Raw genomic sequence first — 26,956 nt, forward strand, 5'->3', positions numbered from 1 at the left:
CTTCTACAGACTTCTCACCTCCTCTTTCTAATTCTACAAATTCAAGTACTGGAATATGCTACACTTTCTCAGGCCCCTACCCTCTGCACGTCCAGTTTATATTCTCTTTAGTTCTTTCCTTGACTCCTCCTTAGGGTTAATAGGTGATTTGGGTTTTTTTTCCAGCACCTACGTGGTGCATTTCTCTAGCATAACACTAAATTACACTGTTTTGCAATCGCTGACTCCTTATCTGTTAGACTGTGAAGTGTCCTCTTCTCCATAGTTCCTAGCAAGATGATTGGTAAGGAGTCAACGGATGTTAGCTGTTTGAAGGAGAAAGCATTGCAACACTTTAATACCATTCACTCGATTAAAACTTTTCAAGATGCTTTCAGTTTCACTTCAATTACTTTCTTTTATTGACCCCTTTCTCTTCGCACTCTCTTTTCCCTGCCACCTACAACCTTTTCAAGTAGCGCACCTAAAACTTCTGTTGGTGCCCAGGCAGGTTGTCAAGCCTCACTCACTCTCACGTAGGGATTCGTCACGTCAACGCGCTGACGTCACGCGTAGCGCTGACGTCCCGCCGTCAGGCCCACCCGCAGAGACTTTGGAATCTCTTTTTTGCCGTTAATCGGGGCAGCTTGAATTCTGTTGGTAAAAAAGCGACGAGTGCCAAAGGTGGGAAGTCAAGGATTCTTGCTTCCCCAACGCAAGGTAAGTTGCTTTCCTGAACGACGCGCCGGCAGCCGAGGGCCCGCCCCTGAGCGCCAGCCGCGGTCTCCCGGGGAACGGCGCTGTACGTCGGCTGCTGAGTGGGAACGCGCGTGCGCGGGGCGCGGCGTTCGCTGGGACCCTCGGTAACGGGCGTGGACGTTGATTTTGACAGAGAATGGCTCACTTCTCCGGTGAGGACGAAGCGATGCTGCAGGCGATGTTGCGGCAGTTGTTCCAGAGCGTGAAGGAGAAAATCACGGGTGCTCCCTCCCTGGAGTGCGCCGAGGAGATCCTCTTACATCTGGAGGAAACTGATGAAAATTTTCACAAGTAAAATTCCTTCTGATGTTTTAAGCAAACAAATCAGCTGATCCAGAAAAGGTCTAAATGCAGTTGGATAAAGAATGTTATATGATTGTTGTCAAAACAGCGTCCAAGTTGGAGGTTTACGTTTTCGTTTATTTACTCAGATACCGAATTTATTTTTTATTCTTATTTTCCAAACTTTCTGCTTCCCCTGTGTTTTTAATGACGTGACCGACATATCCTAATTATATATATTTTTTCTCCTGGGCAACATAGTAAATTATTGTAAATTATTCTTGTTGTAAATTATTCTTGTTCGCTTAAGAATAGTTCGGTTACAAGTGGTTTCTGTCACTGTACCTCTAAAGCTTTGAGTTCACAAGATCCTTGTTTCATTGCTGATCTGATATTTCAGTGGCTGCACCAATTTTGGCTTCTGAGCACTGCAGGAATACGCGAGAGATTAATTTCTTGTGGAAAAGCTTTGTTGTTGTTTGTTTACTCTTTGCGAGCCCATACAGTGTAGCCCACAAGGCTCTCCTGTCCATGGTTTCCCAGGCAAGACTACTGGAGTTGGTTGCTATTTCCTTCTCCATGGGATCTTCCCAACCCAAGGATTGAACCTGTGTCTCCTGCTTGACAGGCGGATTATTTGCCACTGAGCCACCAGGGAAGCTCACGGTATATCGAAAGTGCCTACGAAGGGAGAAGGCGCATACTCAGAAGTCTGTGATACATGTCAGGGATATGAGGGATTTCGATAAGGTACAGCGTGTTCTAGGTTGGAAGCAGTAGGTAGGAAGTTTAATGAGAGATATATCATTTGCGATAAATCTTGACAAGTGTGTTTCTTTAGAGATGTGTATTTTTTCTTTTGATTCATATGTATAATTTAAGCCTCTCCAGTGAAAATTTACTCCAGGTGCCTCAATTTATTATTAGTAGTAATATTTTTGATTCAGTTTGCTCTCAAGAGGATGGCATTTAACATTTTTTCTTGTTTTGTTAGCTTTACTGACTTTTGGGTGCTCTGAAATTCTTATCTAGAATTCCTACCTGCTTTTATGTGGGCATCAGGAGATCCTTGAGCCCTTTTAATATTCTGTGCAAAAATTTGTGTTTATTTGCAGTTTTTTGGAGAACATTACAGTTTTCTCCCGATTCTCAAGAAAGTTTTAAGAAGTGTGGGAGGAGTTTTTTGTTAGTATTTCTCGTTATACATATGGTTTCTTTTGTATTTCATGATTTTTTATTTCTTCATTAAGTCTACTACTGATAGTTGATATTGCATGATAATATTCTTTATTTTGGATATACCAGCTGCTGCTGCTGCTAAGTCGCTTCAGTCGTGTCCAACTGTGTGCGACCCCATAGACGGCAGCCCACTAGGCTCCCCCTTCCCTGGGATTTTCCAGGCAAGAGTACTGGAGTGGGTTGCCATTGCCCTCTCCAGGAGATACCAGAGACCAGCTTTTATTGGTTAGCTATTGATTCATTACTTAAACAGAATATAAGAAAATTGCAACTTTCTCAAATTCAGATTTGGTCGTTAATGTCTTTTATAATCATGTAATACTGATTTGCCTCAAACAGAGCCACATCAAGCATTAAATTTGGGGTTTAATTTCTGTTTTTTAGTTCACACACAAATACTTCTTTAAAATATTTTTAAATTATTGAGTTTTTGTTAGGATCATATTCTGGGAATTTATCTATTTAATCTAGATTTTCAAACTTATCTGTATAAAAGTTTTTGTTAATATTCTAATGTTGTTTAGTTACTAGGCCATGTCTGACTCTTCTGCAACCCCATGTACTATAGCCCACCAGGCTCCTGTGTCTGTGGGATTTCCTAGGCAAGAATATTGGAGTGGATTGCCATTTCCTTTTCCAAGGGATCTTCCCAACCAGGGTTGGAAGCCATGTCTCCTGCATTGCAGGTGAATTCTTTACCATTGAGCCACCAGGGAAGCCCTTAACTTAACATCCTATTACTTTTTTTTTTTCCTATTACTTTTTTGAAACATAATATTTTTTATTCTTTTTTAAAAATTTGTGTCTTTCCTCCTTTGTTCTTCATCTATTCTGCTAGAGGTTTATCAACTTTATTAGTCTTTTCAAAGAACTAGCTGTTAGCTTTGATTTTCCTTTCTATTATGTATTTATTTGATAGTTTGTAAAATTTCTGCTGTTTTTTCCCTTCCTGGGAAACTTTAAAATTTGTGATGAATGTTTATTTAGCTCCTTTATTTACAGCACCTTTTCTTCTTCTTCTTTTTTTTAAATGTAAGTATTTAAGGCTACACATTTGCCTATAAGTATTGCTTTAGCTGTATCAGTTTTTAAATGCTTTTCAAGTTAAAATGGAATCATTATGGTTCTTCTCAGCAGTGCAATTACTATTGTAATAATGTCAACTCGTCTTCAGCAGTTTGTTAGATAGATTAAATGCCTGCTGATTAACTTGCATCATTAAGGTTTGCTATTTGATTTACTTGTGGCCGACCTGGAAAAACCCAGACACAATCAAATTATAGCAAGTTTGTAGTCTTAAAAGTACAATTTAGAATTCTAAAAATAGTTTGAGTCACTTGTAGTCTTACAAGTACAGATAGCAAAATGCATGTGTTAGCTGCACTAGCCTAGGATCTTTGTCTTAGGAGGAAGAAAGTCCTTATGAAGAAGCAGAGAGGAGGAGATGCTTGTGTTTGGTGTTTTCATACCATTTTACAATCTTAGAGTTTGATGAGATCCTGTCAGTCCAGGTACTCATCTTGATTTATCTTTCTACTCACTGACAAACTCTCCTTGAACTTTAAATGTCCTCAAGTCACTTAGGTATATATTGCCATCCAAAGTGTTTCATATTATATATCAGAATTATGTCATCCCATCTCCACTATCAGAACATTAGTTCCTTAAATCTGCCTGATGTCTTGATGTATTAGCAAGAAAAATAATCTTGATAAATAGATGAACAGGGGAAACCAGTATCTCTAGGCTATTGGCATTTTTGTAAGATGATGACCGTTAAGAGAATTGAGTCCATGAATGATAGAATATCAGGTAATATAATAAAGTGACAAGGGGAAAATGCAGTCATTTGAGAAGTCATTGTATAGGCAGAACAGCCTTACTGAAGATTTGCTCCACATGCAGCTGCCCTAATCTATGCTTTCCATAGCCTTTAAAAAACTTTTTTTACTCAAAACTGTACATGTTCTCTAAAAGATCCAGGCTTCCTTTCTTTTCTTTGAAACTAGCAGCTAGGAATTGAGCCCTGAAGAGAAGAGAGCTGTAGGGGAGAAGACATTGCTTTGATTATACATGTACGTATTTATAAATTTTTACACTCAGATTGACTTCCTATTAAAAAAGAAAAAATCCTTGGTTTTCAATCTTGACTAGAGTAGGATTGATTGGAGTTCATTTAAAAAAATACTGATGATGAACCTTAACCATAAATATATCATGATTTCTGGGGAGTTTGGTAGAGGGGGAGTGGTGGAGGCCTGGCCTAGGTATTTTTCATAAAAGCTGTCTCAGTTCAGTTCAGTCGCTCAGTCGTGTCTGACTCTTTGTGACCCCATGAACTGCAGCACACCAGGCCTCCCTGTCCATCACCAACTCCCAGAGTTTACTAAAACTCATGTCCATTGAGTCAGTGATGTCATCCAACCATCTTATCCTCTGTCATCCCCTTCCCCCCGCTTCATTCTTTCCCAGCATCAGGGTCTTTTCGAATGAGTCAGTTCTTCGAATCAGGTGGTCAAAGTATTGGAGTTTCGCTTCAGCATCAGTCCTTCCAATGAATATTCAGGACTGATTTCCTTTAGGATGGACTGGTTGGATCTCCTTGCAGTCCAAGGGACTCTCAAGAGTCTTCTCCAACACCACGGTTCAAAAGCATCAATTCTTCAGTGCTCAGCTTTCTTTATAGTCCAAATCTCACATCCATACATGACTACTGGAAAAACCATATCTTTGACTAGATGGACCTTTGTTGGCAAAGTAATGTCTCTGCTTTTTAATATGCTGTCTAGGTTGGTCATAACTTTCCTTCCAAGGAGCAAGCGTCTTTTAATTTCCTGGCTGCAGTCACCATCTGCAGTGATTTTGGAGCCCCCCAAAATAAAGTCAATCACTATTTCCATTGCTTCCTCATCTATTTGTTGTGAAGTGATGGGACCAGATGCCACGATCTTCGTTTTCTGAATGTTGAGCTTTAAGCCCACTGTTTCACTCTCCTCTTTCACTTTCATTAAGAGGCTCTTTAGTTCTTCCTCACTTTCTGCCATAAGGGTGGTGTCATCTGCATATCTGAGGTTATTGATATTTCTCCCGGCAGTCTTGATTCCAGCTTGTGCTTCATCTAGCCCAGCGTTTCTCATGATGTACTCTGCATAGAAGTTAAATAAGCAGGGTGATAATATACAGCCTTGACGTACTCCTTTCCTGATTTGGAACCAGTCTGTTGTTCCATGTTGAGTTCTAACTGTTGCTTTCTGACCTGCGTACAGATTTCTCAGGGAGCAGGTCAGGTGGTCTGGTATTCCCATCTCTTTAAAAGCTCTCTAGGTGATTCTAATATACAGCAGCATTGAGAACCTCAGAGTAGAGCATGCATGCATGCTAAGTTGCTTTAGCTATGTCCAACTCTTTGCGACCCTCTGGGCTATAGCACACCAGGCTCCAATGTCCATGGGATTCTCTATGCAAGAATACTTGAGCCGGTTTCCATGCCCTCCTACAGGGGATCTTTCCAACCCAGGGATCAAACCCACATCTCTTATGTCTCCTGCATTGGCAAGTGGATTCTTCACCCTTAGTGCCACCCGGGAAGCCTGAGTTGGAGCTTACTTACTTGCCTTTCAGTGAGAATTGCTCACTAGTTAGCTCTCTATAAAATACTTGGCAACCCTCATGATTGTAGCAGTCTTTAATATAGGTGTTCATCTTTGTGGCCCTCTAATCTGGCATATTTTTAGTGTGATAGAGAAGGAACACAATATTTATTGAATTGGCTTTATTTTTGGTTTTACAGAAGAATCTACCAGTGATTTTCTAAATTAGTGAACTCTAGTGTGTTTAAGTGGTTACTTCAGGAAAACATCCATTATGTAGAGTGTTACCCCTGCATAGAGAAATAGCTAAGAATTATATGTGTGCTTCAATAATTAATTATGCATTTAATAACTATTCATCATGATTCAGGCCAAGCCCAGGTAGCCCAGTGTTAAAGAATCAGCTGGCTAATGAAGGAGATGGAGGAGTTTGATCCCTGGGTTCGGAAGATCTCCTGGAGGAGAAAATGGCAGCCCACTCCAGCATTCTTGCCTGAAAAATCCCACTGACAGAGGAGACTGGTGGGCTACAGTTTAAGGTGTTGCAGAGTTGGACAAGACTGAGTGACTGAGCACTCACATCATGATTCAGAGGCTTATTCTTTGACCTAAAAGGTTGTAGGTAGTGTCAAATATTCATTCTTTTTTTCAGTATATAATCTTTTATATACTAATATATCAAGTTGTTTATCATATAATAAATCCTATAATCCTATAAATCCTGGAACATTATCTGTTTTAAGACTTCCACATATCAGTATTATAATTCATAAGTTAATAAGTTATGTTTTTAAGATAAATCATTACTGATACTTTTTCTAATCTGATCAAAAAAATTCTGTTTATAGTAGCTAAGAGGATGATTTCCTGGAACAAACTTGTACTGGATGTTTTATATATTTTTTTCCTTATAATAATACAATTGTGTATATTCTGAAATAAAAATTTAAAATGTCAGAAATTCACTTCATTGTACTAAAGGGGTGAGTTGCCAGGTGGCACTAGTGGTAAAGAACCTGCCTACCGTTGCAGGAGATGTAAGAGACATGGGTTTGATCCCTGGGTTGGGAAGATCCCCTGGAGAAGGGCATGGCAACCCACTCCAGTATTCTTGCCTGGAGAATCCCATAAACAGAGGAACCTGGCAGGCTACAGTCCATGGGGTCACAAAGAGTCAGACACAATTTAAGTGACTGAGCGTGCAGCAGGTACACCAGAAACAACACAACATTGTAGGAATTTGCTGATCAAAGCTCCAAGAAATTTAGGCTAGTTTAAAAGTCACCTGAGTACAGAATCTGTCTAGGTCAGTGATTCTCAAGTATCAGTCGTAGGACCAGCGGCTTCGGCATCTGCCTCAGAATCGCCTGGGAACTCTTGAGCAATGTGAAGACCTGGGCCCACAGTGTGCCTGAATTGAGGCTCTGAGAGTGGGGCCCGACAATTTGTGTTTTAATACGCCCTTCTGGTGATTCTTATTCATGTTATACTTCAAGAACCACTGATAGGATGACTTATGAGGGCCATTGTATTTGTTTAGCTACAGTTACAAAAATATGCGCATTAATCTGGTGGCAGTGGGAAAGGAAAGTTATAGAAGAAGAATTTGCGTAATTATAGCATTTGCTAACTAGTTAGATCTGAGATGTAATGGAGAAGATTGTTTGAGGCTATACACAGATACCCGATTGAAGGATGGTACCATTAACAAAGATATGTCAGAGGAGAACATGGCTTGCAGCCAGTAGATAGGATGAAAGATTTGGTAGAGGTTGTGCTGATTGATATGGGGATAAAACAAAGTAGCCTTGTCCAATAGGTAGTTAATATACTGGTGTACCTCAGAGATATTGTATGTTTGGTTCCAGACCACTGAAATGAAGCAAGTATTATAGTAAAGCAAGTCATTGATTTTTTGGGGGGTGTTTCCTTTTTTTATATAAAGGTTATGTTTACACTACACTGTAGCCTATTAACTGTGCAGTAGAGTTGTGTTAAAAAAAGCACATACATTAATTTAAAAATATGTTATTGCTAGAAGTACCGTATCTGAGCCTTTAGCAAGTTGTAGCTGGAGAAGGCAATGGCACCCCACTCCAGTACTCTTGCCTGGAAGATCCCATGGACAGGGGAGCCTGGTGGGCAACTTCACTGAGCAACTTCACTTTCACTTTTCACTTTCGTACATTGGAGAAGGAAATGGCAACCCACTTCAGTGTTCTTGCCTGGAGAATCCCAGGGACGGGGGAGCCTGCTGGGCTGCCATCTATGGGGTCGCACAGAGTCGGACATGACTGAAGCGACTTAGCAGCAGCAGCAGCAGTAGTAAAATCAAAGGTTACTGTTGACAGATTGCCATAACAAATATAATAATAATGAAAAAGTTTGAAATACTGTGAGAATTACCAAAATGTGACAGAGACACAAAGTGAGTAAATGTTCTTGCTGCTGATAGACTTGCTCTGACACAGGGTTGCCACAGATCTTGTCTGTTAAAAACTCAAATATCTGTGAAGTCCAGTAAGGTGCAATAAAATGGGGTGTGCCTGTATAGTAACAGGTGTGCCTTTGTTCTGGGGAGACATTTTGGCTGAAGGAAGAGCTGAAGAAATTACTTGTTTGTGTTGAATCTGAAATTGAAGCTATGAGAGTGAAGAATCTTTTTAAATTTGGTTTCTTGTCTAGGAATGAAGTAGACATTGTTTCCAAATTTCAAAAGAGAAAACAGATTTGTTCCAGGCCACTCCAGCTAGAGTTTACCAGCTGGAGCTGGCATTCAGGCTGTTTTGACTCTGAGCTTGTACTTTTTCTGTAATATTACATGTTTCATAATAAATATCTCTACTTGTCTTTTGGGGCCTGAACTGTCTATGGCAGGGCTGCCACTTACATTTCTGAAGCAGACATAGAGATTCCAGGGAAGCAGCAGTTTGTTCAGAGCTCAGGGGAAATGGGCAGGGCAGGAAATCTCAGTCAAAAGCAGTGAAAATTGAAAATGAGATCCCTTGGCTACCTGGGTAAGATGGCTGTTTCTTAGCGGACATACAATCTCTTCATAAATATTAAACTGAAGACTGTATGCTGGATACTATGATGGGCTTAAGTTGAAGAAAATTATTCAGGTTCTCCTTGAGCTTCTGTGCAAGGCTCATTGTACAGGTATATATACAAACTACAAGTCTTGAACATAGTGGCATTTACAAAAATGACCTGTTCTAAATTATCTTTGTCATTTAAGAGACCAAAAAAACTTTTTAAACCATTTAAAATCATGATATTAATTACAACCATTGCTCTTTACTTTTACTAAATGTGTTTCATAAAATAATTACCCACTTTTGGAACTCTTGCCCTCTGATGTTTGCTATATTGTTGTGAGTTAGCAAATGGATTTTCATGTTGGCATCACCCTAAAAGTATGAAGGAAAATGTCCAATGTGTTGGATTTTCTGAGATGCTTCTTTTTTGTGAACATAGGCAAAAGCTGATTATGGGAAATTTTGGGCAGTTCAAAATGTACACAGTTTCCAAATATGGAAAAAACTTCTGATGATTGGAGCTTAACCTTTTCCTATTAATTCTTTTATAATTACTGCTATTCTAATGTGGTTTTCTTCATCAACTTGAACAATTATAAAAGTCTAACAACTGCTTTCCCTATGCTTAAACATCACATGCAAACTATAACAAAGCATGGAAAGGTCCTAACCCATTAAAGTTTGTGTTGGTCCCTAAGTTTGCTATCCACCATTGTCATTTTTAAATGTGAATTTTGCCAGTTTTCTCAGAAAAAAAAAAAAAACAACCAAACAACAAAATTTTAGATTAGCTGAATGATTTGGGATGAATAACTAATTTAATCCTAGAGTAAGGTAAGAAATCTCATTATGTTACAGATCTTTTCTGTGCTAACATTTTTTTCTGGGTATGGTTGATAGATGAATTCATGATATTTGCTGCATTTATTTTTCAAATATTTGTTTCAGCTATGAATTTGTAAAGTACCTTAGACAGTATATATGCAACACTTTGGGGTCTATGATTGAAGAAGAAATGGAAAAATGGACATCTGATCAGAATCAGGGTGAGGAATTTGGCTATGACACAGTTGTACAGCATGTTACTAAAAGAACTCAGGAATCTAAAGAGTGAGTATGCCCACAATAATATTTTAAAGTAGATTTCTCTCAACAGGGCTCCTTGGAAGCACCCTTAACCCATGTCTTCTGCAGTCTCTTTTTCTCTCAGCAGCCAGAATGATTCTTTAAACCAATGAGTCAGATCATGCCACTCTTCCACTCAGCTTTAAGTAAAATAAGGATGACTTGACCAGTCGATCTGATAGGCTAAATGGGTACTAAGGGACTACCAGGCAGGGCTGGATAAAGGGATGGTTCACATGCTGGGCAGGACTGAGAGATTTCATCACCTATTCAGAACTGCACACAATTTAAAACTTAGTGTTCATTTCTGGCATTTTCCATTTAATAACTGAAACTGTGGAAAGTGAAACCACAGGTAAGGGAAACCCTCTTTATTATAATTCTTAATAGTCTATTTATGGCAATACCATTAAATATTCTAAAAGGAGGACTAAAACTCTTAGTCAGAAAATGGAAATTTTTAATGCTAAAAGCAGAGTTTTACATGGGATATTTAGGCTATCTAAGTATTACTAAAAATGTATTTAGTAATTACTTTTTATCTCTGGTTAAGGCATTTAATTTTCTTGCATTTTAGTTCACTCATGTGTAAAATTAATGTAATAATAATTACCTCACAAAGATTTTAAATGTCTTAATGGATGTGCTCTTTGTGAACCACAGATGAAAGATTTTAAGTTGTACAGAGTATTATTTTCTTTTTTTGTGTGTGTGCGTGTGTTTCTTCAGAAACTACTTAGGGATAATGTAATAGTACAGTTATTAAAAAAAATTTTACTGTAATAATTCAAATTGCTTTCTTAAACATTTTAATATCTGTTTTTTAGATAGAGGTGGTATTTGCACATGAAACAATTCATTTGTAAGCTCTATCATGTTAATATAATCTCATATATATAAGTGGAAGTACTCACAGTGTTTATTTGCATTGTTAATTGATTTGGTTTTTTCACTGCCTCTTAGAGCATTTTCTTTTTTAACTTCTTGGACTATGAAGAAATCTTCTCAGTGGTGTCCATATTCTGTCCTAGGCTTTTTCCAAACCTACAGTTGCTACTGAGTTCCAGTTTGTTTAGCTGTTGATAATGAGGGCCTTACTCTCTAGTGGTTTTTTTTTGTTGTTTATTCTGTCTTCCTTTAGCTAGTTTGCTGATATGTCTTGCAGAATAATTCATGTTTGTGTGTTTTCAAAAAATTTATATTTTTTGGAGAAAATATGTCTGAAATGAAACTTTATGGATTTTAATTACCCTTACCCTGTAAGTTATTGAGATTTACTTTTATTTTCCTTTAAATCAATATGTTGTAGGCTTTTTAAAAAAACAGTTTCATTTATTTTTGACTACATTGGATCTTTGCTGCACTCAAGCTTTCTCTAGTTGCAGGAAGCCAGGGCTGCTCTTTGTTGTGGTGCATGGGCTTCTCCTTGCAGTGCCTTCTCTGGTTGCAAATAGACTTCAGTAGTTGCTGCTCGTGGACTCTACAGCACAGGCTGAGTAGTTGTGGCACACAGGCTTAGTTGCTCTGTGGCATCTTACTGACCCAGGGATCGAACCCATGTTCCCTGCATTAGCAAGCAGACCTTTTCTACTGTGCCACCTGGGAAGTCCCACTCTATCGTAAGATTTAAGGGGATAGGAGTTTATATGTTCACATGGCTATACCTAACTGGAATGGAGTCTGGGGAGTGTAGTTCACTTCTGTGCCCAGCTATACAGTCCAGTTACTGTGGAAAGGGAGTGCAGCTGTGGTGGATAGCTATTGATTGCTACCAGGACATTGTTATACTTCCCTGTTTCTTGGTGCTTGGAATGTGTTAAGGAGGAAGCTGGGGCCTCCTAACTCAGTTCCTATATGTACTTCACCAGTTAGTCTAAAGAGTGTCTTAGAATTCAATTTCTTCTTGCCTTTTTAAAAAAGATTATTTTATATTGGATTATAGTTGATTAACGGTGTTGTGTTATCCTTCTTGCTCTTTATAAACTTTTAAACTTGAATTTTCCCTGGGCTGCTTCTCACTTCTATTGTAGTTCTTTTCTGTAGTGTTTTCCCTCTGTATTGTTCCTAATCTATTCTTATTTTTGTACAGTATTTTTGTATTTTCTCATAATTTCTGAGACTTTAAAAATATATACATGTATAGCTATATGTATATTCTATTTATAGTTATATAATATGTAATTATACATTATTAAATAACATTATTAAACATATAATGTATAAGTTGCATATAGAAATCATGTATTTGATGCTGTATAATATATATAATATATAATTTAAAATATATTTTAAAATTTCTTTAAACTTTAAAATCTCAGCCTACTATTTTTATCCAAATCCCCCAGAATGATTTTATTACTTCTATGGGAGAGTACCTTACCTATCCTTTCTTAGATTTATGTAGTTAAAATGACCTACTAACCAGGATATAAAGAAATGGAAGTTTCTGTGCTTATTTTCTGATTTATTTGCATTATTATAATGATAGCAATGGACATATGTTTTATCATGCTTTATATTTTCAAAGAACTTTCAGATATATACTCTTATTTATTTCTTGCTATGACCATGTGAACTAGATCAGCTTGATTGTGTGTGTGTGTGTGTTTAATTTAAAGCTCTAAGTGCCTTTATTCAGTGATTCATGAGTTGGCAGCATCCCATCTAGTAAATAGAAGAGTGCTCCTAGATTGTATTTTTTATTTTTATTTTTTGGTTGCACTGAGTCTTTGTTGCGCCTGGGCTTTCTTTAGTTGCGGTGAGTAGGGGCTGCTCTTTGTTGCAGTGTGCAGGCTTCCCGTTGAGGTTGCTTCTGTTGTTGTGGAGTACAGGCTCTAGGCTCATGGGCTTCCGTAGTTGGTGGCTCGTGGCCTTAGAACGTGCAGCCTTCAGTAGTACATGGGTTTAGTAGTTGCAGCTAGCAGGCTCGAAGTTGTGGTGCATGGTCTTAGTCTCTCCGCAGCATATGGAATCCTCTGGGACCAGTGATTGAACCCCCGTCTCCTGCATTGGGAAGAGGATTCCTATCCACTGTGCCACTAGGAAAGTCCTAGATTGTTTTCTTTTTCTCATGTATAGTTAAGAAAAAAGAGACTTATTTATAATGATAGAGCTTGCAGGTAAAGTAGTAAGGACTCCAATCCAAGTTTTCTGATTTCAAATTTAGTGTTTTATTTACTTTAATGTCTGAGCCACCAGGGAAGCCCATTTTATTCACTGTCTTTATTTAAATCTTCATGCCTTGTTGCTTTTAATTTTTGCCTTTTTAAGTATAGAAATTTCAGTAGTACGCATATCATATTCCTCATTTATAAAATAAAGGGTAGACTAGATTATATTTATATTTCCATCTAGCTCTAAAATTCTATCTGTAGGGTTTTGGAGCATCTTAGTTTAATGTTAGTATGGGTGTTTGAGAGTTTGCACTTAATAAATGGAGAAATTTATTACAAGTTTTTTTAAAAAATAGATAGATAGACCCAGAGAGCTAAAATGGATCTTAGAAATTATCCATTTCAAAATTTTACTAAAGTTTAGGAATCCTTTTCTTAACATCTCTGATAGTGGTTTCTCTATTTGAAAGGATCCACTGATACTTTAATTCCTATTTGGTTCTCATTGTGGTGATGGATGCCTATAGATACAAATTATAGGCAGGTGAAAAGGGAAGGTAAAAATAGAGGAAGGGAGAATAGAGAAAGAGAAATTTTAAAAAGAAGTGTCATGTAATATAGGCTGGGTTTTGGTAGTTTGATATTAGCAGTTGACTTTGTTGCTAATTACTGGAGTCTGCCTTTGGAACTTCGTGCCTTGGGTTCTGTTAATTTTACTGCCTTGGTTCATGTAACCAGATGGAAAAACTTGGGAAATAACATATTTTAGATTTCCTATTAATTATTTTCCTATTGTGTGAATTCTGTTGTGTCATTTGGTCTTTCAGAAAAACTGACTTTTGTTTTTAGGATTGTATTCTTAGAGGGACTTTATGGAAGAAAATAATAAGTTTAATTTAGTTGAATGTTTTAATTTGTGCTAATAGTCTTTCTCTTACAAAGATTGCTTTGAATTTAAAGATACAAAGAGATGATTCATTCTCTGAAGAACATCATGATGATAGTGGTGGAATCTATGATTAACAAGTTTGAAGAAGATGAAATACGAAGTCAAGAGAGGCAGAAAAAAATCCAAAAGGAGAAAAGCAGTAGTTATTGCACAGACAATTGCTCTGATAGTGATTCGTCCTTCAATCAGGTGTGTTGTTTAATTCTGCCTTTATGTCTTGAAATGGTGTTTAATAATCATTAGCTTCAATACATTCTTTATTAGCCAGATTTTGTTTTTTTACTTTCTAGTTTTAAGATTCAGAAGAATAAGCAATAACATAATCTGATATAAAACATTTAGTTCATGAAATAATATCTTCTAGAATTATATGTACAGCAAATGATATCTGAATAATTGTTAATGAGATGAAATAAACTGGTAGATTTTGGATAAAAAAATAATGAAACAATCTGCTTAATCTTTAGTTAAACAAAAGATCTTATTCCCAGTTAATCCTTATTAATCAAATATTAACTACACTATAGATGAGATATGGAGATAAAATATTTCCTTTATTTTCTGGAGATGAAAGTTGCTATGAATTGTTATTTTTAAAGCATAAGCTTATTTTTATGTTCAAAGATTTGAAGCTTTATATTTTATCCTTCCTATTTATTGGAATCCTTGTCATTTGGCTACAACAGAGTGAAGAGTCCAGTGTCTAGATTAGTCCTAATAGAAAACAAAGGAAACTAGTTGGAGTAGAGCCCATGAATGCACCATAGATTTCCATACAGAAAGTTTCAGGCCACGTGGAGTCTGTTTGACCTTCATATGAATCCCACCTGATATTTTTAGCAAAACATTTTCACCTAGTTAGTTCTAACATAGGGACATAACTGTAACATAGATCCTAAATGCATACCAAAAAGGGATATGGAAAGTTTGGGTGAGACATGAAATATATATGTATATTAATCGCAGTTAAGACTACACTTTTGAAGGAAATGGCAACCCACTCCAGTACTCTTGCCTTGAAAATCCCGTGGACGGAGGAGCTTGGTGCAGGCTACTATCCATGGAGTCGCAAAGAGTCGGGCACGACTGAGCGACTTCACTTTGACTTTCTTTCTTTTGAAGGAAAAATGGCTTTGGAATTAGTCAAGGCAGAATGTAAAAGTTATCACTGCATTATTTACCAGGAGCTTTAAATTTTTATGAGTCCAGTTAATTATCTGATGTGATAGAGAAAGTGACAGAGGTTGTGAATTTTCTTCATGTTGTGGCTACAAATCATCCCTTGTTGATGTACTCTTTGAAAGAGGAGTGGGCTATAGAGATTTTAGTTCACTTTAATGCAGTCAGATGGCTTATTCAATAGGTTTACTGAACTGCTACTTTTCAAGGACATTCTGGAAAGGAAAGGCACAGAAACACCTAACTTTAGAACTCTGAGGACTCATAAAGTTATACTTTCTTAGTTATTCAGTTCAGTTCAGTTGCTCAGTCCTGTCCGACTCTGCGACCCCATGAACAACAGCACTTCCAGGCCTCCCTGTCCATCACCAAACCCAGAGTTCACCCAAACTCATGTCTATTGAGTCAGTGATGCCATCCAACCATCTCATCCTCTGTCAGCCCCTTCTCCTCCTGTCCTCAATCTTTGCCAGCATCAGGGTCTTTTCTAATGAGTCAGTTCTTTGCATCAGGTGGCAAAAGTATTGGAGTTTCAGCTTCAACATCAGTCCTTCCAATGAACACCCAGGACTGACCTCCTTCAGGATGGACTGGTTGGATCTCCTTGCACTCCAAGGGACTCTCAAGAGTTTTCTCCAACACCACAGTTCAAAAGCATCAATTCTTTGGGCGCTCAGCTTTCTTTATAGTCCAACTCTCACATCCATACATGACCACTGGAAAAACCATAGCCTTGGCTAGACGGACCTTTGTTGACAAAGTAATGTCTCTGCTTTTGAATATGCTATCTAGGTTGGTCATAACTTTGCTTCCAAGGAGTAAGCATCTTTTAATATCATGGCTGCAACGACCATCTGCAGTGATTTTGGACCCCCCCAAAATAGTCAGCCTCTGTTTCCACTGTTTCCCCATCTATTTCTCATGAAGTGATGGGACCAGATGCCATGATCTTCGTTTTCTGAATGTTGAGCTTTAAGCCAACTTTTTCACTCTCCTCTTTCACTTTCATCAAGAGGCTTTTTAGTTCCTCTTCACTTTCTGCCATAAGGGTGGTGTCATCTGCATAGCTGAGGTTACTGATATTTCTCCTGGCAATCTTGATTCTAGCTTGTGCTTCTTCCAGCCCAGCGTTTCTCATGATGTACTCTGCATATAAGTTAAATAAGCAGGGTGACAATATACAGCCTTGACGTACCCCTTTTCCTATTTGAAACCAGTCTGTTCTGTGTCTAGTTCTAACTGTTGCTTCCTGACCTGCATATAGGTTTCTCAAGAGGCAGGTCAGGTGGTCTGGTATGCCCATCTCTTTCAGAATTGTCCACAGTTTATTGTGATCCACACAGTCAAAGGCTTTGGCATAGTCAATAAAAAGCAGAAATAGATGTTTTTTCTGGAACTCTCTTGCTTTTTCCATGGTGCAGCGGATGTTGACAATTTGATCTCTGGTTCCTCTGCCTTTTGTAAAACCAGCTTGAATATCTGGAAGTTCACGGTTCACATATTGCTGAAGCTTGGAGAATTTTGAGCATTACTTTACTAGCATGTGAGATGAATGCAGTTGTGCAGTAGTTTGAGCATTCTTTGGCATTGCCTTTCTTTGGGATTGGAATGAAAATTGGCGTTTTCCAGTCCTGTGGCCACTGCTGAGTTTTCCAGATTTGCTGGCATATTGAGTGCAGCACTTTCACAGCATCATCTTTTAGGATTTGAAATAGCTCAATTTTGTTGTAAGAAGTACAAATATTTAGATCTAAATAGGATTGATTAACTGGCAGTTAAGCGTGTTAATCTCAAATGCCAAGTTATTTCCCATCATAGAATGATAGATTTTTGAAGAAATTCAAAGCTTTGGTAGAAATGGAATCGTATTTTCAGAAGATATTTTGGTTTTTTGTTTTTATTCTTGAGAAGGATGTTGCTTTAAGTTTATATGGCTTCCTTTGGAATGTCCACAGAGTATATCTGCATGTTAAAGTGCCTGCCTTATGAATATGACTTTGTTTCAGAAGGGACTAATTGAATTGAATTTGAACTAGGCTCACCAGCAACAAGACATGAGATCCCTGGAACTTTGGGAAAGAATCACATAAATGCCAGAACTGTCCTGAAAGATCTGTTAGTGTTGCTGAGATGTTTGGGTATGCTTTTGTTTAGTGAAAAAAGATTCTTTTGCTTTAACTGACCAAAGAGAGGCTGAATTAATATGCTCAGAATTGGAAGAGTCTCTGAAGATATATCAATCATTCATTCCATTAAATATTGATGTTATTATTGATGCCTTCAAAATTGATGTTACTTGCACTGGGCTTTAAAAAAACTGAATTGTTCTGTGAATAATATTTAGTCAACAATTTTAATGCTGCTGTTTTGATATTAGTAGAATACTTGTATTTTATGAATAGAGTAGGCTTTATTTCCTTGTTATTTTAAATATTGAGTCCTGATTGTATATTGATCCTTTATTAAAAAACTTTGGATATGGCTTCCTTGGAGACTATTTGTGTACATTTGAGCATATTAAAGAATAAAGTTGGCTGATTTTTACTATGGTTGTGAGCAGAGAATTCTCAACGGATTTGATACTGTGATTAAACATGGAAAAGTCTGAAAAATAATGCTGAAAAGATAGATGTACACTTTGTATGGAGAAGGTGAGTTTAGTATAACAGTCCACTGCTGTTCTTTTGTAACATGAACCTATCTATGTAAGGCATTTCTTTGCTTTCATGGCTACCTCTCCTTGAAGCCCATCCTTTGGTCCCTATGGCAGGCAGAATAACAGCCCTTTCAAAAACATCCATGTCTTAATCCCCAGAATTTGTAACATGTTACCTTACATAGCCCAAGGGACTTGTAAATATGATTAAATTAAGATGGGAGATTATTCTGGATTATTCAGGTGAGCCAAATGTAATCACAGGCGTCCATATGAGAGAGACTCAGGAGGGTCAGAGGCAGAGAAAGTGCTGGGCAGGCTGAAGTAGATATCAGAGTGGTTGTTGGCTTTGAAGAGGGAAGGTAGCTCATGATCCCAGAATGCAGGCAGTCCCTAGAAGCTAGAAAAGGCAAGGAAATAGATTCTCCCCAGAAGGTAAAGGAACACAGCTCTGTGGATGTATTCTGAACTCTAGAACTGTAAATTGGTGTTGAGAACTTCCCTGGTGGTCCAGTAGTTAAGAATCGCCTGCCAATGCAGGGGACACAGGTTCACTCACTGGTCCAGGAAGATTCTACATGCCGTAGGGCAGCTAAACTCTTGTGCTGTGGCGCTGAAGCTCACTCATTCTAGGGTCCATGCTCTGCAGCAAGAGAAGCCACTGCACCCCACTGAAACTAGGGTAAGCCCACGTGTAGGAGTGAAGACCCAGCACAGTCAAAATATAAATCAAAATATGTGGCTATAGAAGGGAAAAAAATGGGTCATTGGGAACAACTAACAGTTAAAAAAAATAAATAAATTGGTGTTTTTTAAAGTCATGAAGTTTATGGTAACTTGTTACAGTAGCAGTGCCGAAACTAATATCTTCCCATTGTTACTTGTTCACCTGAAGGCCAGGTTTGTCGTTTCTGTTTTTTACTTTCTGGAAAAGAAGCTATTACTTGGACTTTGTGTTTGAACTGCTTCCTGGAAACAATTTGAACTCCATCTTGTTACTAGGTTTTGAATCTTTCAGTAAGACTTTTCTTAAGTCGCTCTTTTTTTAATTGGCTGTGAGGGCTTTGCCCTGAGTATGTGCTATGCTTTGCAACCCTGTGGACTGTAGCCTGCCAGGCTCCTTTGTCCATGGGATTCTCCAGGCAGAAACACTGGAGTGGGTTGCCATTCCCAGGATCTTGCAGGGAATCTTCCTGACCTAAGGACTGAACCCGCATCTCTTATGTCTCCTGCATTGGCAGGCAGGCTCTTTACAGCTGAGCTACTGGGGAAGCCCTTGTGCTGTACACCAGATCACTGTAATTTGTGTTTTGCCCTAACTTCTCAAATCTTAGAGTATCTTGAGTTCAACCCCATTTTTGGCCTCACTTAAAATCTTTAGAGTTTTACAGTGCTCTTTTTGGTGAGGAATTCTGCTTTTTAGGTTGTCATAGTACCGCTGAAGAATCACAGGATTCTCTTGTTCAGTAGCATTGGCTAGAGCAACAGGATAACCGCAGCCCAAACTGTTGTTCAGAAGTTCCTCCTTCTCTAGCTATCCTCAGTTGATCAGACTTTTATTATTACTATTTGCCTTATAAACAGAAAAAGATAAAAACCTAAAATCCTAAAAATGTAGAGAAGGAAAGGCATTTGAGACTAGAAAAAAAGAACACAGAAGTATCAATAGTGCATCTGCCTAGAGTTAAGCTCGAGACAGGTGGATTGGGAGGAGAACTGGTTAGGTGCAGGTGTGAGCTTGCTTGCTTGCTTGTATAATAGTAATGTCTTGAGACAATTTGATACCAGAAAAGCTAATTTCTTTAATTAACAGTGCTAATACCTTCATGAATATGTGTTCCTTTATACTGTTAAATATTAATAGGTTTTTGTTTTTATTTCTCAATGGTAGCACTTTTCACATAACTTAAGTATCTAGGAAATTAAGAACTTTATCATTTGAAAATATTTAAAAAACTTGTTTTTGTTTTGAATTAATAGCTTTGTTCTATATTTAAGACTTAATGAAGAGTGGGTGCATAGTTTGAAGAAGTTTTAGATGCACTACAATTTTGAAAAGCTCTTTTACATGAAGCTAATTCCTTCTGAATCTTGAAAACAAGTCAGACTCTGGCTCTGCCGTTTATGAACTGTGGGCTTTGGCTTCTTACTCTCTGCATCTCAATTTTCTTAACTGTTATAGAAGAGACAGTAATAACATTTACCTTATAAGGTTGCTTTGCAGGTTTAATGTACATAAAGCATTCTGCACACATTAAACTTGCCTCGTATTAAGCTCTTACGTAAGTGTTTGCTGTTATTGTCCTCATCCCTGGTTGTTGTTTTTTTTTTTTCCCTTTTCCTTTTGTGAGAATAGGAAAGAACTCATTTTGCAGTTAGACATATTAAAGCCTGAGGAATAACTAGGTTTCAGTTCAGTTCAGTTCAGTTGCTCGGTCCTGTCCGACTCTTTGTGACCCCATGAACTGCAGCACGCCAGGCCTCCTGTCCATCACCAACTCCTGGAGTTCACCCAAACTCATGTCCGTCGAGTCCATGATGCCATCCAGCCATCTCATCCTCTGTTGTCCCCTTCTCCTGCACCCAATCCCTCCCAGCATCGGGGTCTTTTCCAGTGAGTCAACTCTTCGCATGAGGTGGCCAAAGTATTGGAGTTTCAGCTTCAGCATCAGTCCTTCCAATGAACTAGGTTTAATATTTATATATTTTATTTCCTATAGCCGTTTGTTTCAACAGAACAGTGTCTTTCTTTCACTAGTTGTATTTCAATGGTTTATACAGTTTACAAACCAAAGATTTAAAAAGAGGTTTCTAAAGTAATTAATTTAGAGGGTGGTGTGAATTTTGAACTTAGTACAGTTATTGACTAATGTGAGTAATCTTCAGTTTGTGTTGAATAAAGTGAGTACATCTCTGTAAAACAACAAATGTTACAGAATGCATCTTGTGTTCACTATCTTTAGGTATACCTTGTTTGACAGAAATGTATACAAATCTTACTTTGGCATTTAAAGACCTTTAATTAGTATCTGTATGATCATGCAGTAGGACCAAATTCATCTTAGATTATCAGCCTGTTCTACTTCTTGCCCTTTTCTCTGTAGAGTTTGCTCAGAAATTGTTTGCTTGGATTACAATTTCATACATGTGAATATGTTTTAAAAATATTTTTCCTTTTGGAGTTATCTACCTATATTGATAGCACCAACAGATCTATTTTGTGTTGCTTTAGCAATGAAGTTTGGAGAAGGCAATGGCACCCCACTCCAGTACTCTTGCCTGGAAAATCCCATGGACGGAAGAGCCTGGTAGGCTTCAGACCACGGGGTCGCTAAGAGTTAGAAACGACCAAGCGACTTCACTTTCACTTTTCACTTTCATGCATTGGAGAAGGAAATGGCAACCCACTCCAGTGTTCTTGCCTGGAGAATCCCAGGGACGGAGGAGCCTGGTGGGCTGCTGTCTCTGGGGTCCCACAGAGTCAGACATGACTGAAGTGACTTAGCAGCAGCAGTAGCAGCAGCAATGAAGTTAGCAGATCCTGCTCCCTCAGGAACTTATCTATTTATTTATTTTTTGACTGTGCTGTATGGCATGTGGGATCTTAGTTTTTGGACCAGGGATCAAACCCATGGTCCCTGCATTGCAAGCATGGCGTCTTAACCACCGGACTGCCCTTTTTTGGTGGGGGAGAGGGGCAGGCATTTTTAATATAACTCTTTCAGCTGTTCTAAATACTTCTAACAAATCTGTATTCAATGGAACACATTACCTGCATGCTATAGTTAAGTCAATTATTGCAGTTAGTTGCAATGGAAATTTGCCCATCCACTGATACACAACAACACTAGAGGAAATGTTAAATACAGAAAACTAAGGTAGGTATTCCCACTTTCCACACTTTTAGACTTATTCTGATTTCTAGTGTAATAAGTTATTTCATTGCTTATGTAATATTTTAGGAATAATTTATACTGTGTTTAAGATGACAAAGGAATCTTGTATAGTGATGCATGCATGCTCAATTTTGTCCGACTTGTTGCCACCCCATGGACTGTAGCCCATCGGGCCCCTCTGTCTTTGGGATTTCCCCAGTGGATTGCCATTTCCTACTTCAGGGACTCTTCCTGACCCAGGGATCGAACCTGAGTCTCTTGCATCTCCTGCATTGGCAGGTGGATTCTTTACCACTGTACTACCTGGGAACCCAATATCTTATATAGGTTAGCAAGCATATTAATGAGGCTACTCCATAATGATGGCAGCTTTTATTTTTAAGTGGTTATTTTAGGTGTTATTTAAATTGCTTTGAAAAGAAAAAAGAGTCTTTCCTTTTCCAAAACAGCTTATGGTCTACTATAAGCTTTTTTCTAGATGAAAGTTTTTACTTCAGGAATTCTTCACTTAAGAGGAGGCATGAAGAAAGGTTACAGAAAAGTACAGAAAAGAAAAGGAACAAAAAAGTTCAGTCCGCATTATAGTTATGGTTTGGGTACCTTTAGTACCTTATTTGTTTATGTTGTTTTATCTTTGTTTCATAGATCTCAGAATCCTGGGTGTAAAATACTTTTTACTTTTTCATGTCTTTTGAGTCTTACAATGTTCTGCATGTTGCAATTGCTCAGCAAATGATAACCTTCATATATAGGAAGGTACACTGTCCTAGTAGAACATTAACTTCTCAGTTAAATGCCTTGGGATACAAAAAATCTAAGTTTGCTGCCAAACCAAACTAGTTCATTCCCTTCTCTTGTTCAGAATGCATTTTGTGCTTGGAATTATATTAAAATCATTTATAATAATACCTCTAAAAGTCTACTAAATGAGTGAAGGAATGAATGTCCTGTTAATTGTGTTACAGAGTTACAAATTTTGTCAAGGAAAACTACAATTGATTTTAGACCAGCTGGATCCTGGGCAACCTAAAGAGGTAAGTTTAAAGGACAAGTGTCAAGTTCACTCAGATATACTTATTATATATTATATGTATTATGTATATGCATTATAATAAATAGCAGCTGGATTATTTCTCTTCAAGATAATCCTTTAATATCATGACAATTCTAGGCTTACTTCCCTGCTAGGCCTTCTAGTCTTGAAATGAAGAGTCACAGAATAAGAGATGTTCTCTTTAGAGAATTGTCACAGTTTATAAGAGGAAATTTTTATTTCTAGTTTCAGTTTTCAAGGAGATGAAGTTATGAGCAGTTTCCCCCCAAACTGTTCCTTCACTATTGCTTTGTATGTGATAATTTAGTAATTTCTTTGAAGGAAAAAAACTTCATTTAATGCTCTTTCTACTTTGGAAAGTATGAGCAACTTTGACACATATATTCATTTATTTGAAAAGATTTTTTAAAAGCAGCTTTACTTAATATATTTCTTTATATTGTAATAACTATATAAATTAATTTTTATGAACTTTTCTTTCATTTGACAGTGTCTGTTTCTCTTGACATAGAAAATTATAGGGTTTCTGAAGTACCTGACATCTCGTACATCTTACCATTTGGTCTCAATTTTGAAATATGTTGTTTTTCTTCAACTTTTTATTTTAAACCAAGTGAATAGCTATGATTTACTCTCACTGATTTTTTTTTTCCTCTCAGCATTTCACATTCCGATTGATTTTCAGATTTTTAGTAAATGTTTCAACAGATCAGCAATAGGACCTGACTTTATATAATAAACAGTATTATTGTTTTTAATTGGATTGTTTGGAAATCTGTACATGATCAGAAACTTTTGTTCTGAACAAGTAGTAAATTGTTAATGGAGTTTTGTCCTAAAAATTAACTGAAAAGGAGAAATTTACTTATGTTTTAAAATTTTCTTTCTAGTCCTGCTTATCCTTATCCCAAATAAAATTGTATTTAGAAGTCTTTCATATGAATATATAGACATTTTAAAACATATGTGTATTGTATCTTTCACCTAAAACTTGACATCCTGATTTGGAGTGCCTGGTGTCCTAAGGTGTTAGCTTTTTGACTCATTTTTTTTTTTCCCTCTCACTAGGCTTCAGTCAGCCAAGAAACAACCAAATTTTGAGGAACTCACTAGTTGGAGAGTGAGAGGCAGAGAAGTTTTATTCCACTTCTGATTGGAATAGAGCTTTTTGCCACTGCTGTCTCTTGGGTCATACTGTCCTAAGTGAATTCTGATTGGATTTTGAGAATTCTGATTGGATTTCTTCTCAAAAAGATTTATATGAAAATTCAGAAATTCAATTTTGCATCACACTGCTGAATGACGTCCCCCCTCCTGCAGTGGTTATTAGGTCAGAAAATATGATGTAGAAGCAAAAGCAAGTTAAAATCAATTGTTTTCTGAGAATTGTTCGTATGTCTTGGAGTGGGAATGCCTTACCAGGAATATCTAGGGAGTGTTTTAGAATTCGAGTCCTCAAACTGTAGGACTGAAATTGGGTGGCTTTGGCCTACAATGGCTTAGAGCAGGGCTTGTTTCCCAACCAGAGATTGGGCTGGGTCGTGGTGGTGAGAGCACCAGATCCTAGCCACTAGACCAGTGGTCAGTGACAGGGGCCCTGGCCCTTGCACTTTGCAGAAAAGAATTTCCACAAAGACAGAAAGTAGTGAAGCAAGTGAAGTATTTATTAGGAAAAAGAGTACAGTACATATGGATAGACATTTTGGCAGACTCAGAGGGAGAGTCCCTGAGCTGTGCCCACATGGCAGTTTGAATCACTTATATGGAGCATTTCTTTCAGGTTTCCTTTGACCAATCATTATGATTTGCCTGGATTCCAGTCCATATTTGGTATATCTCAGGATTCTTGTGTACGCGTGCATCTCTTAGCCAAGATGGATCCTACTGAAAAGGCTTCTGGGTAGAACATCCCTTGACTTGGCTCCAGTTTGGTTTCCAAGGGGCCTTTTCTGCACACGTGTGGTCTGGCAGGTCTCCTGACTGCAGGAATGAGAAATATGTGTTCTCTGCAGGGTCCAGCCTCCTGCCTTAATTGCTGTCTATTCTTGTCTTGGAGTTTCCATCAATAGAGAATGAGTCTCCAGTTGCTTTACCCTGGGGGGACCCATCTGCCTCCTGCCTCGGGACCACATGTGGGGGATGGTTCTAGTGAGGAAAGTCTATGGGAGGAGACACTGGGACACTTTATTCTGGCTTTTCAGATTTGACTACCATTCCTTGTGACCCAGAATCTCCCAGTATATTGGATGGCGAAAAAATTTGTTTTTCTGCAACATCTTGTGGAAAAACCCTAATGAACTTTTAATGTTTTTTAGTTTTTGCATTACATAAAATAACCTATTTTGTTTCTCTGCTAAGCAGTCTAAAAAGATCAGTTATCAAGAATTGTTTCATGAAGGGGCATCTGATTCTCAATTGGCTCTTTAAAGCAATTATCCACCTTTCAATGTTTGTTAAATATTTTGAGAATTGCTGTTATTTTGGTGGCTGATTATTAATAAAAATTCTTTTAAAAAATTATAGGTGAGATATGAAGCCTTGCAAACATTGTGTTCAGCTCCTCCATCTGATGTCTTGAACTGTGAAAATTGGACCACTCTCTGTGAGAAGCTGACAGTGTATCTTTCAGATCCTGATCCTGTATTTAGTGTAAGGAAATGCTTACAGAAGTATAAACATTTTCTGGTTTTTTTCCCTACCATTCTAGAAGCAAATGGAATATAATTTTCTTTAATAGTAGCTCAAATATTTATGGAAATTCACCTCCAGCTTTTGAATTGTCAGCTTTTTTTTTTTTTTTTTTTAAGGGAATTAGCTTACTACATCATGATTAGATTCAGGGTCTGGTTAGTATAACACTTCATTGCCAAGACAGACTTTATTAGTGTATACGTTTTGTTTTTATCTTCTAAAGGGACATCCAAGTATCTATGTCATTGTTTCTCAATTAAGAAAAATATTTTAAAAGAAAGAGTGTGTTTTTGAAAGAATTCATATGTGAAAACTTGAACTTGGAATGATTAAAATTTACTCTGAAAGATTTAAATAAGCATTTTCCTTATGTATTTAAGTGTTAGAGATTGCTTAAGTGCTTAGCATGGCTTCCCTCCTAACTCAGTTGGTAAAGAATCTGCCTGCAATGCAAGTGACTCAGGTTCAATTCCTAGGTCTCAAAGATCCCCTGGAAATGGAAATGACAGCCCACTCTAGTATTCTTGGCTGGAGAATCCCATGGACAGAGGACGCTGGCAGGCTACAGTTCATGATCGCGAGAGTCGGACATGACTTAGCAACTAAACCACTACTACCAGCTGCCTAGAAAGAGAAGTTAGAAAACTGTAAAGATAAGACATTAGAAGATAATAGAGATGAATTATACAGAAAATATAGATAATTTCAAAAATTAAGGTTGCAAAGTAGTAGAGGTAGTTATGTAAAAAATGATTCATGTATGACTTCTCAGAAACACTATGTGATGAAAAGCAAGGTTACGTTAAAAAGTGCAGTAATTACATGGGATTAAAAAAAAATCCTGACTGTATTCCAGCATCACATTTAACTACAAACTTAAGTTTTTTAAGTCCCTTTTTCTTCATAAATGATATATCAGTGAAGGAAAAAATTGTCCTTAAAAATATATAAAGTTTTTTTATATAGAATTTTTTAAGGTATTAGTAAAAGATAAATTTACCTACAGTACACATCATTCTAGATCAGATGCTGGGAACACACTGAGCAAGACAGAAGCCTTTGCCTGCATAGAACATACATTCTAGAAGATGAGACAGTAAACAGTTCATAAAAATAAATCTCAATACCTTTTTACCACTTAAAAATACTCTTTCATCAGTGAAATTATAATTGTACTGGTAAACAGAAGGGATTTGGAAACAAGTGATTTGTTCGTATTTTTGTAAGAGGGAAAATGGTGTTTACTCAATCCTGGATGCAGTTCAACCATATTAACACCAGAGGGTGATGCAGACTTCTCAAAAATTCTGAAGGATTCAAGGGGGAAGATATTTCACAGCTACCTTTTCACTTCAACGCATTCTAACTGGAAATACAATTAAGTTTCCCTTCTAAAGATAGAACAA

At 37.5% G+C, this 26,956-nt stretch overlaps 1 protein-coding gene across 2 annotated transcripts in view; it reads left to right on the plus strand.

Moving 5' to 3' along the window:
* The first annotated feature begins 528 nt into the window (after positions 1-528).
* Positions 529-26,956, plus strand: part of TBC1D32 (TBC1 domain family member 32) — a 197,984-nt gene continuing 171,556 nt past the window's right edge. Inside the window, exons 1-6 of one of the 2 annotated variants that reach the window (XM_040239024.1) lie at positions 529-699; positions 872-1,029; positions 9,836-9,997; positions 14,086-14,263; positions 22,771-22,839; positions 25,383-25,508. In XM_040239024.1, the coding sequence (XP_040094958.1) occupies positions 875-1,029; positions 9,836-9,997; positions 14,086-14,263; positions 22,771-22,839; positions 25,383-25,508 (690 nt within the window). In that variant the 5' untranslated portion in view covers positions 529-699; positions 872-874. Of the gene's footprint in view, positions 700-788; positions 1,030-9,835; positions 9,998-14,085; positions 14,264-22,770; positions 22,840-25,382; positions 25,509-26,956 lie in introns of those variants that run through there. The other variant, XM_040239025.1, reaches the window with a different exon arrangement.

This window comes from Oryx dammah, unplaced genomic scaffold (genome assembly GCF_014754425.2).
Source record: "Oryx dammah isolate SB20612 unplaced genomic scaffold, SCBI_Odam_1.1 HiC_scaffold_4, whole genome shotgun sequence".
NCBI classification, from domain to species: domain Eukaryota; kingdom Metazoa; phylum Chordata; class Mammalia; order Artiodactyla; family Bovidae; genus Oryx; species Oryx dammah.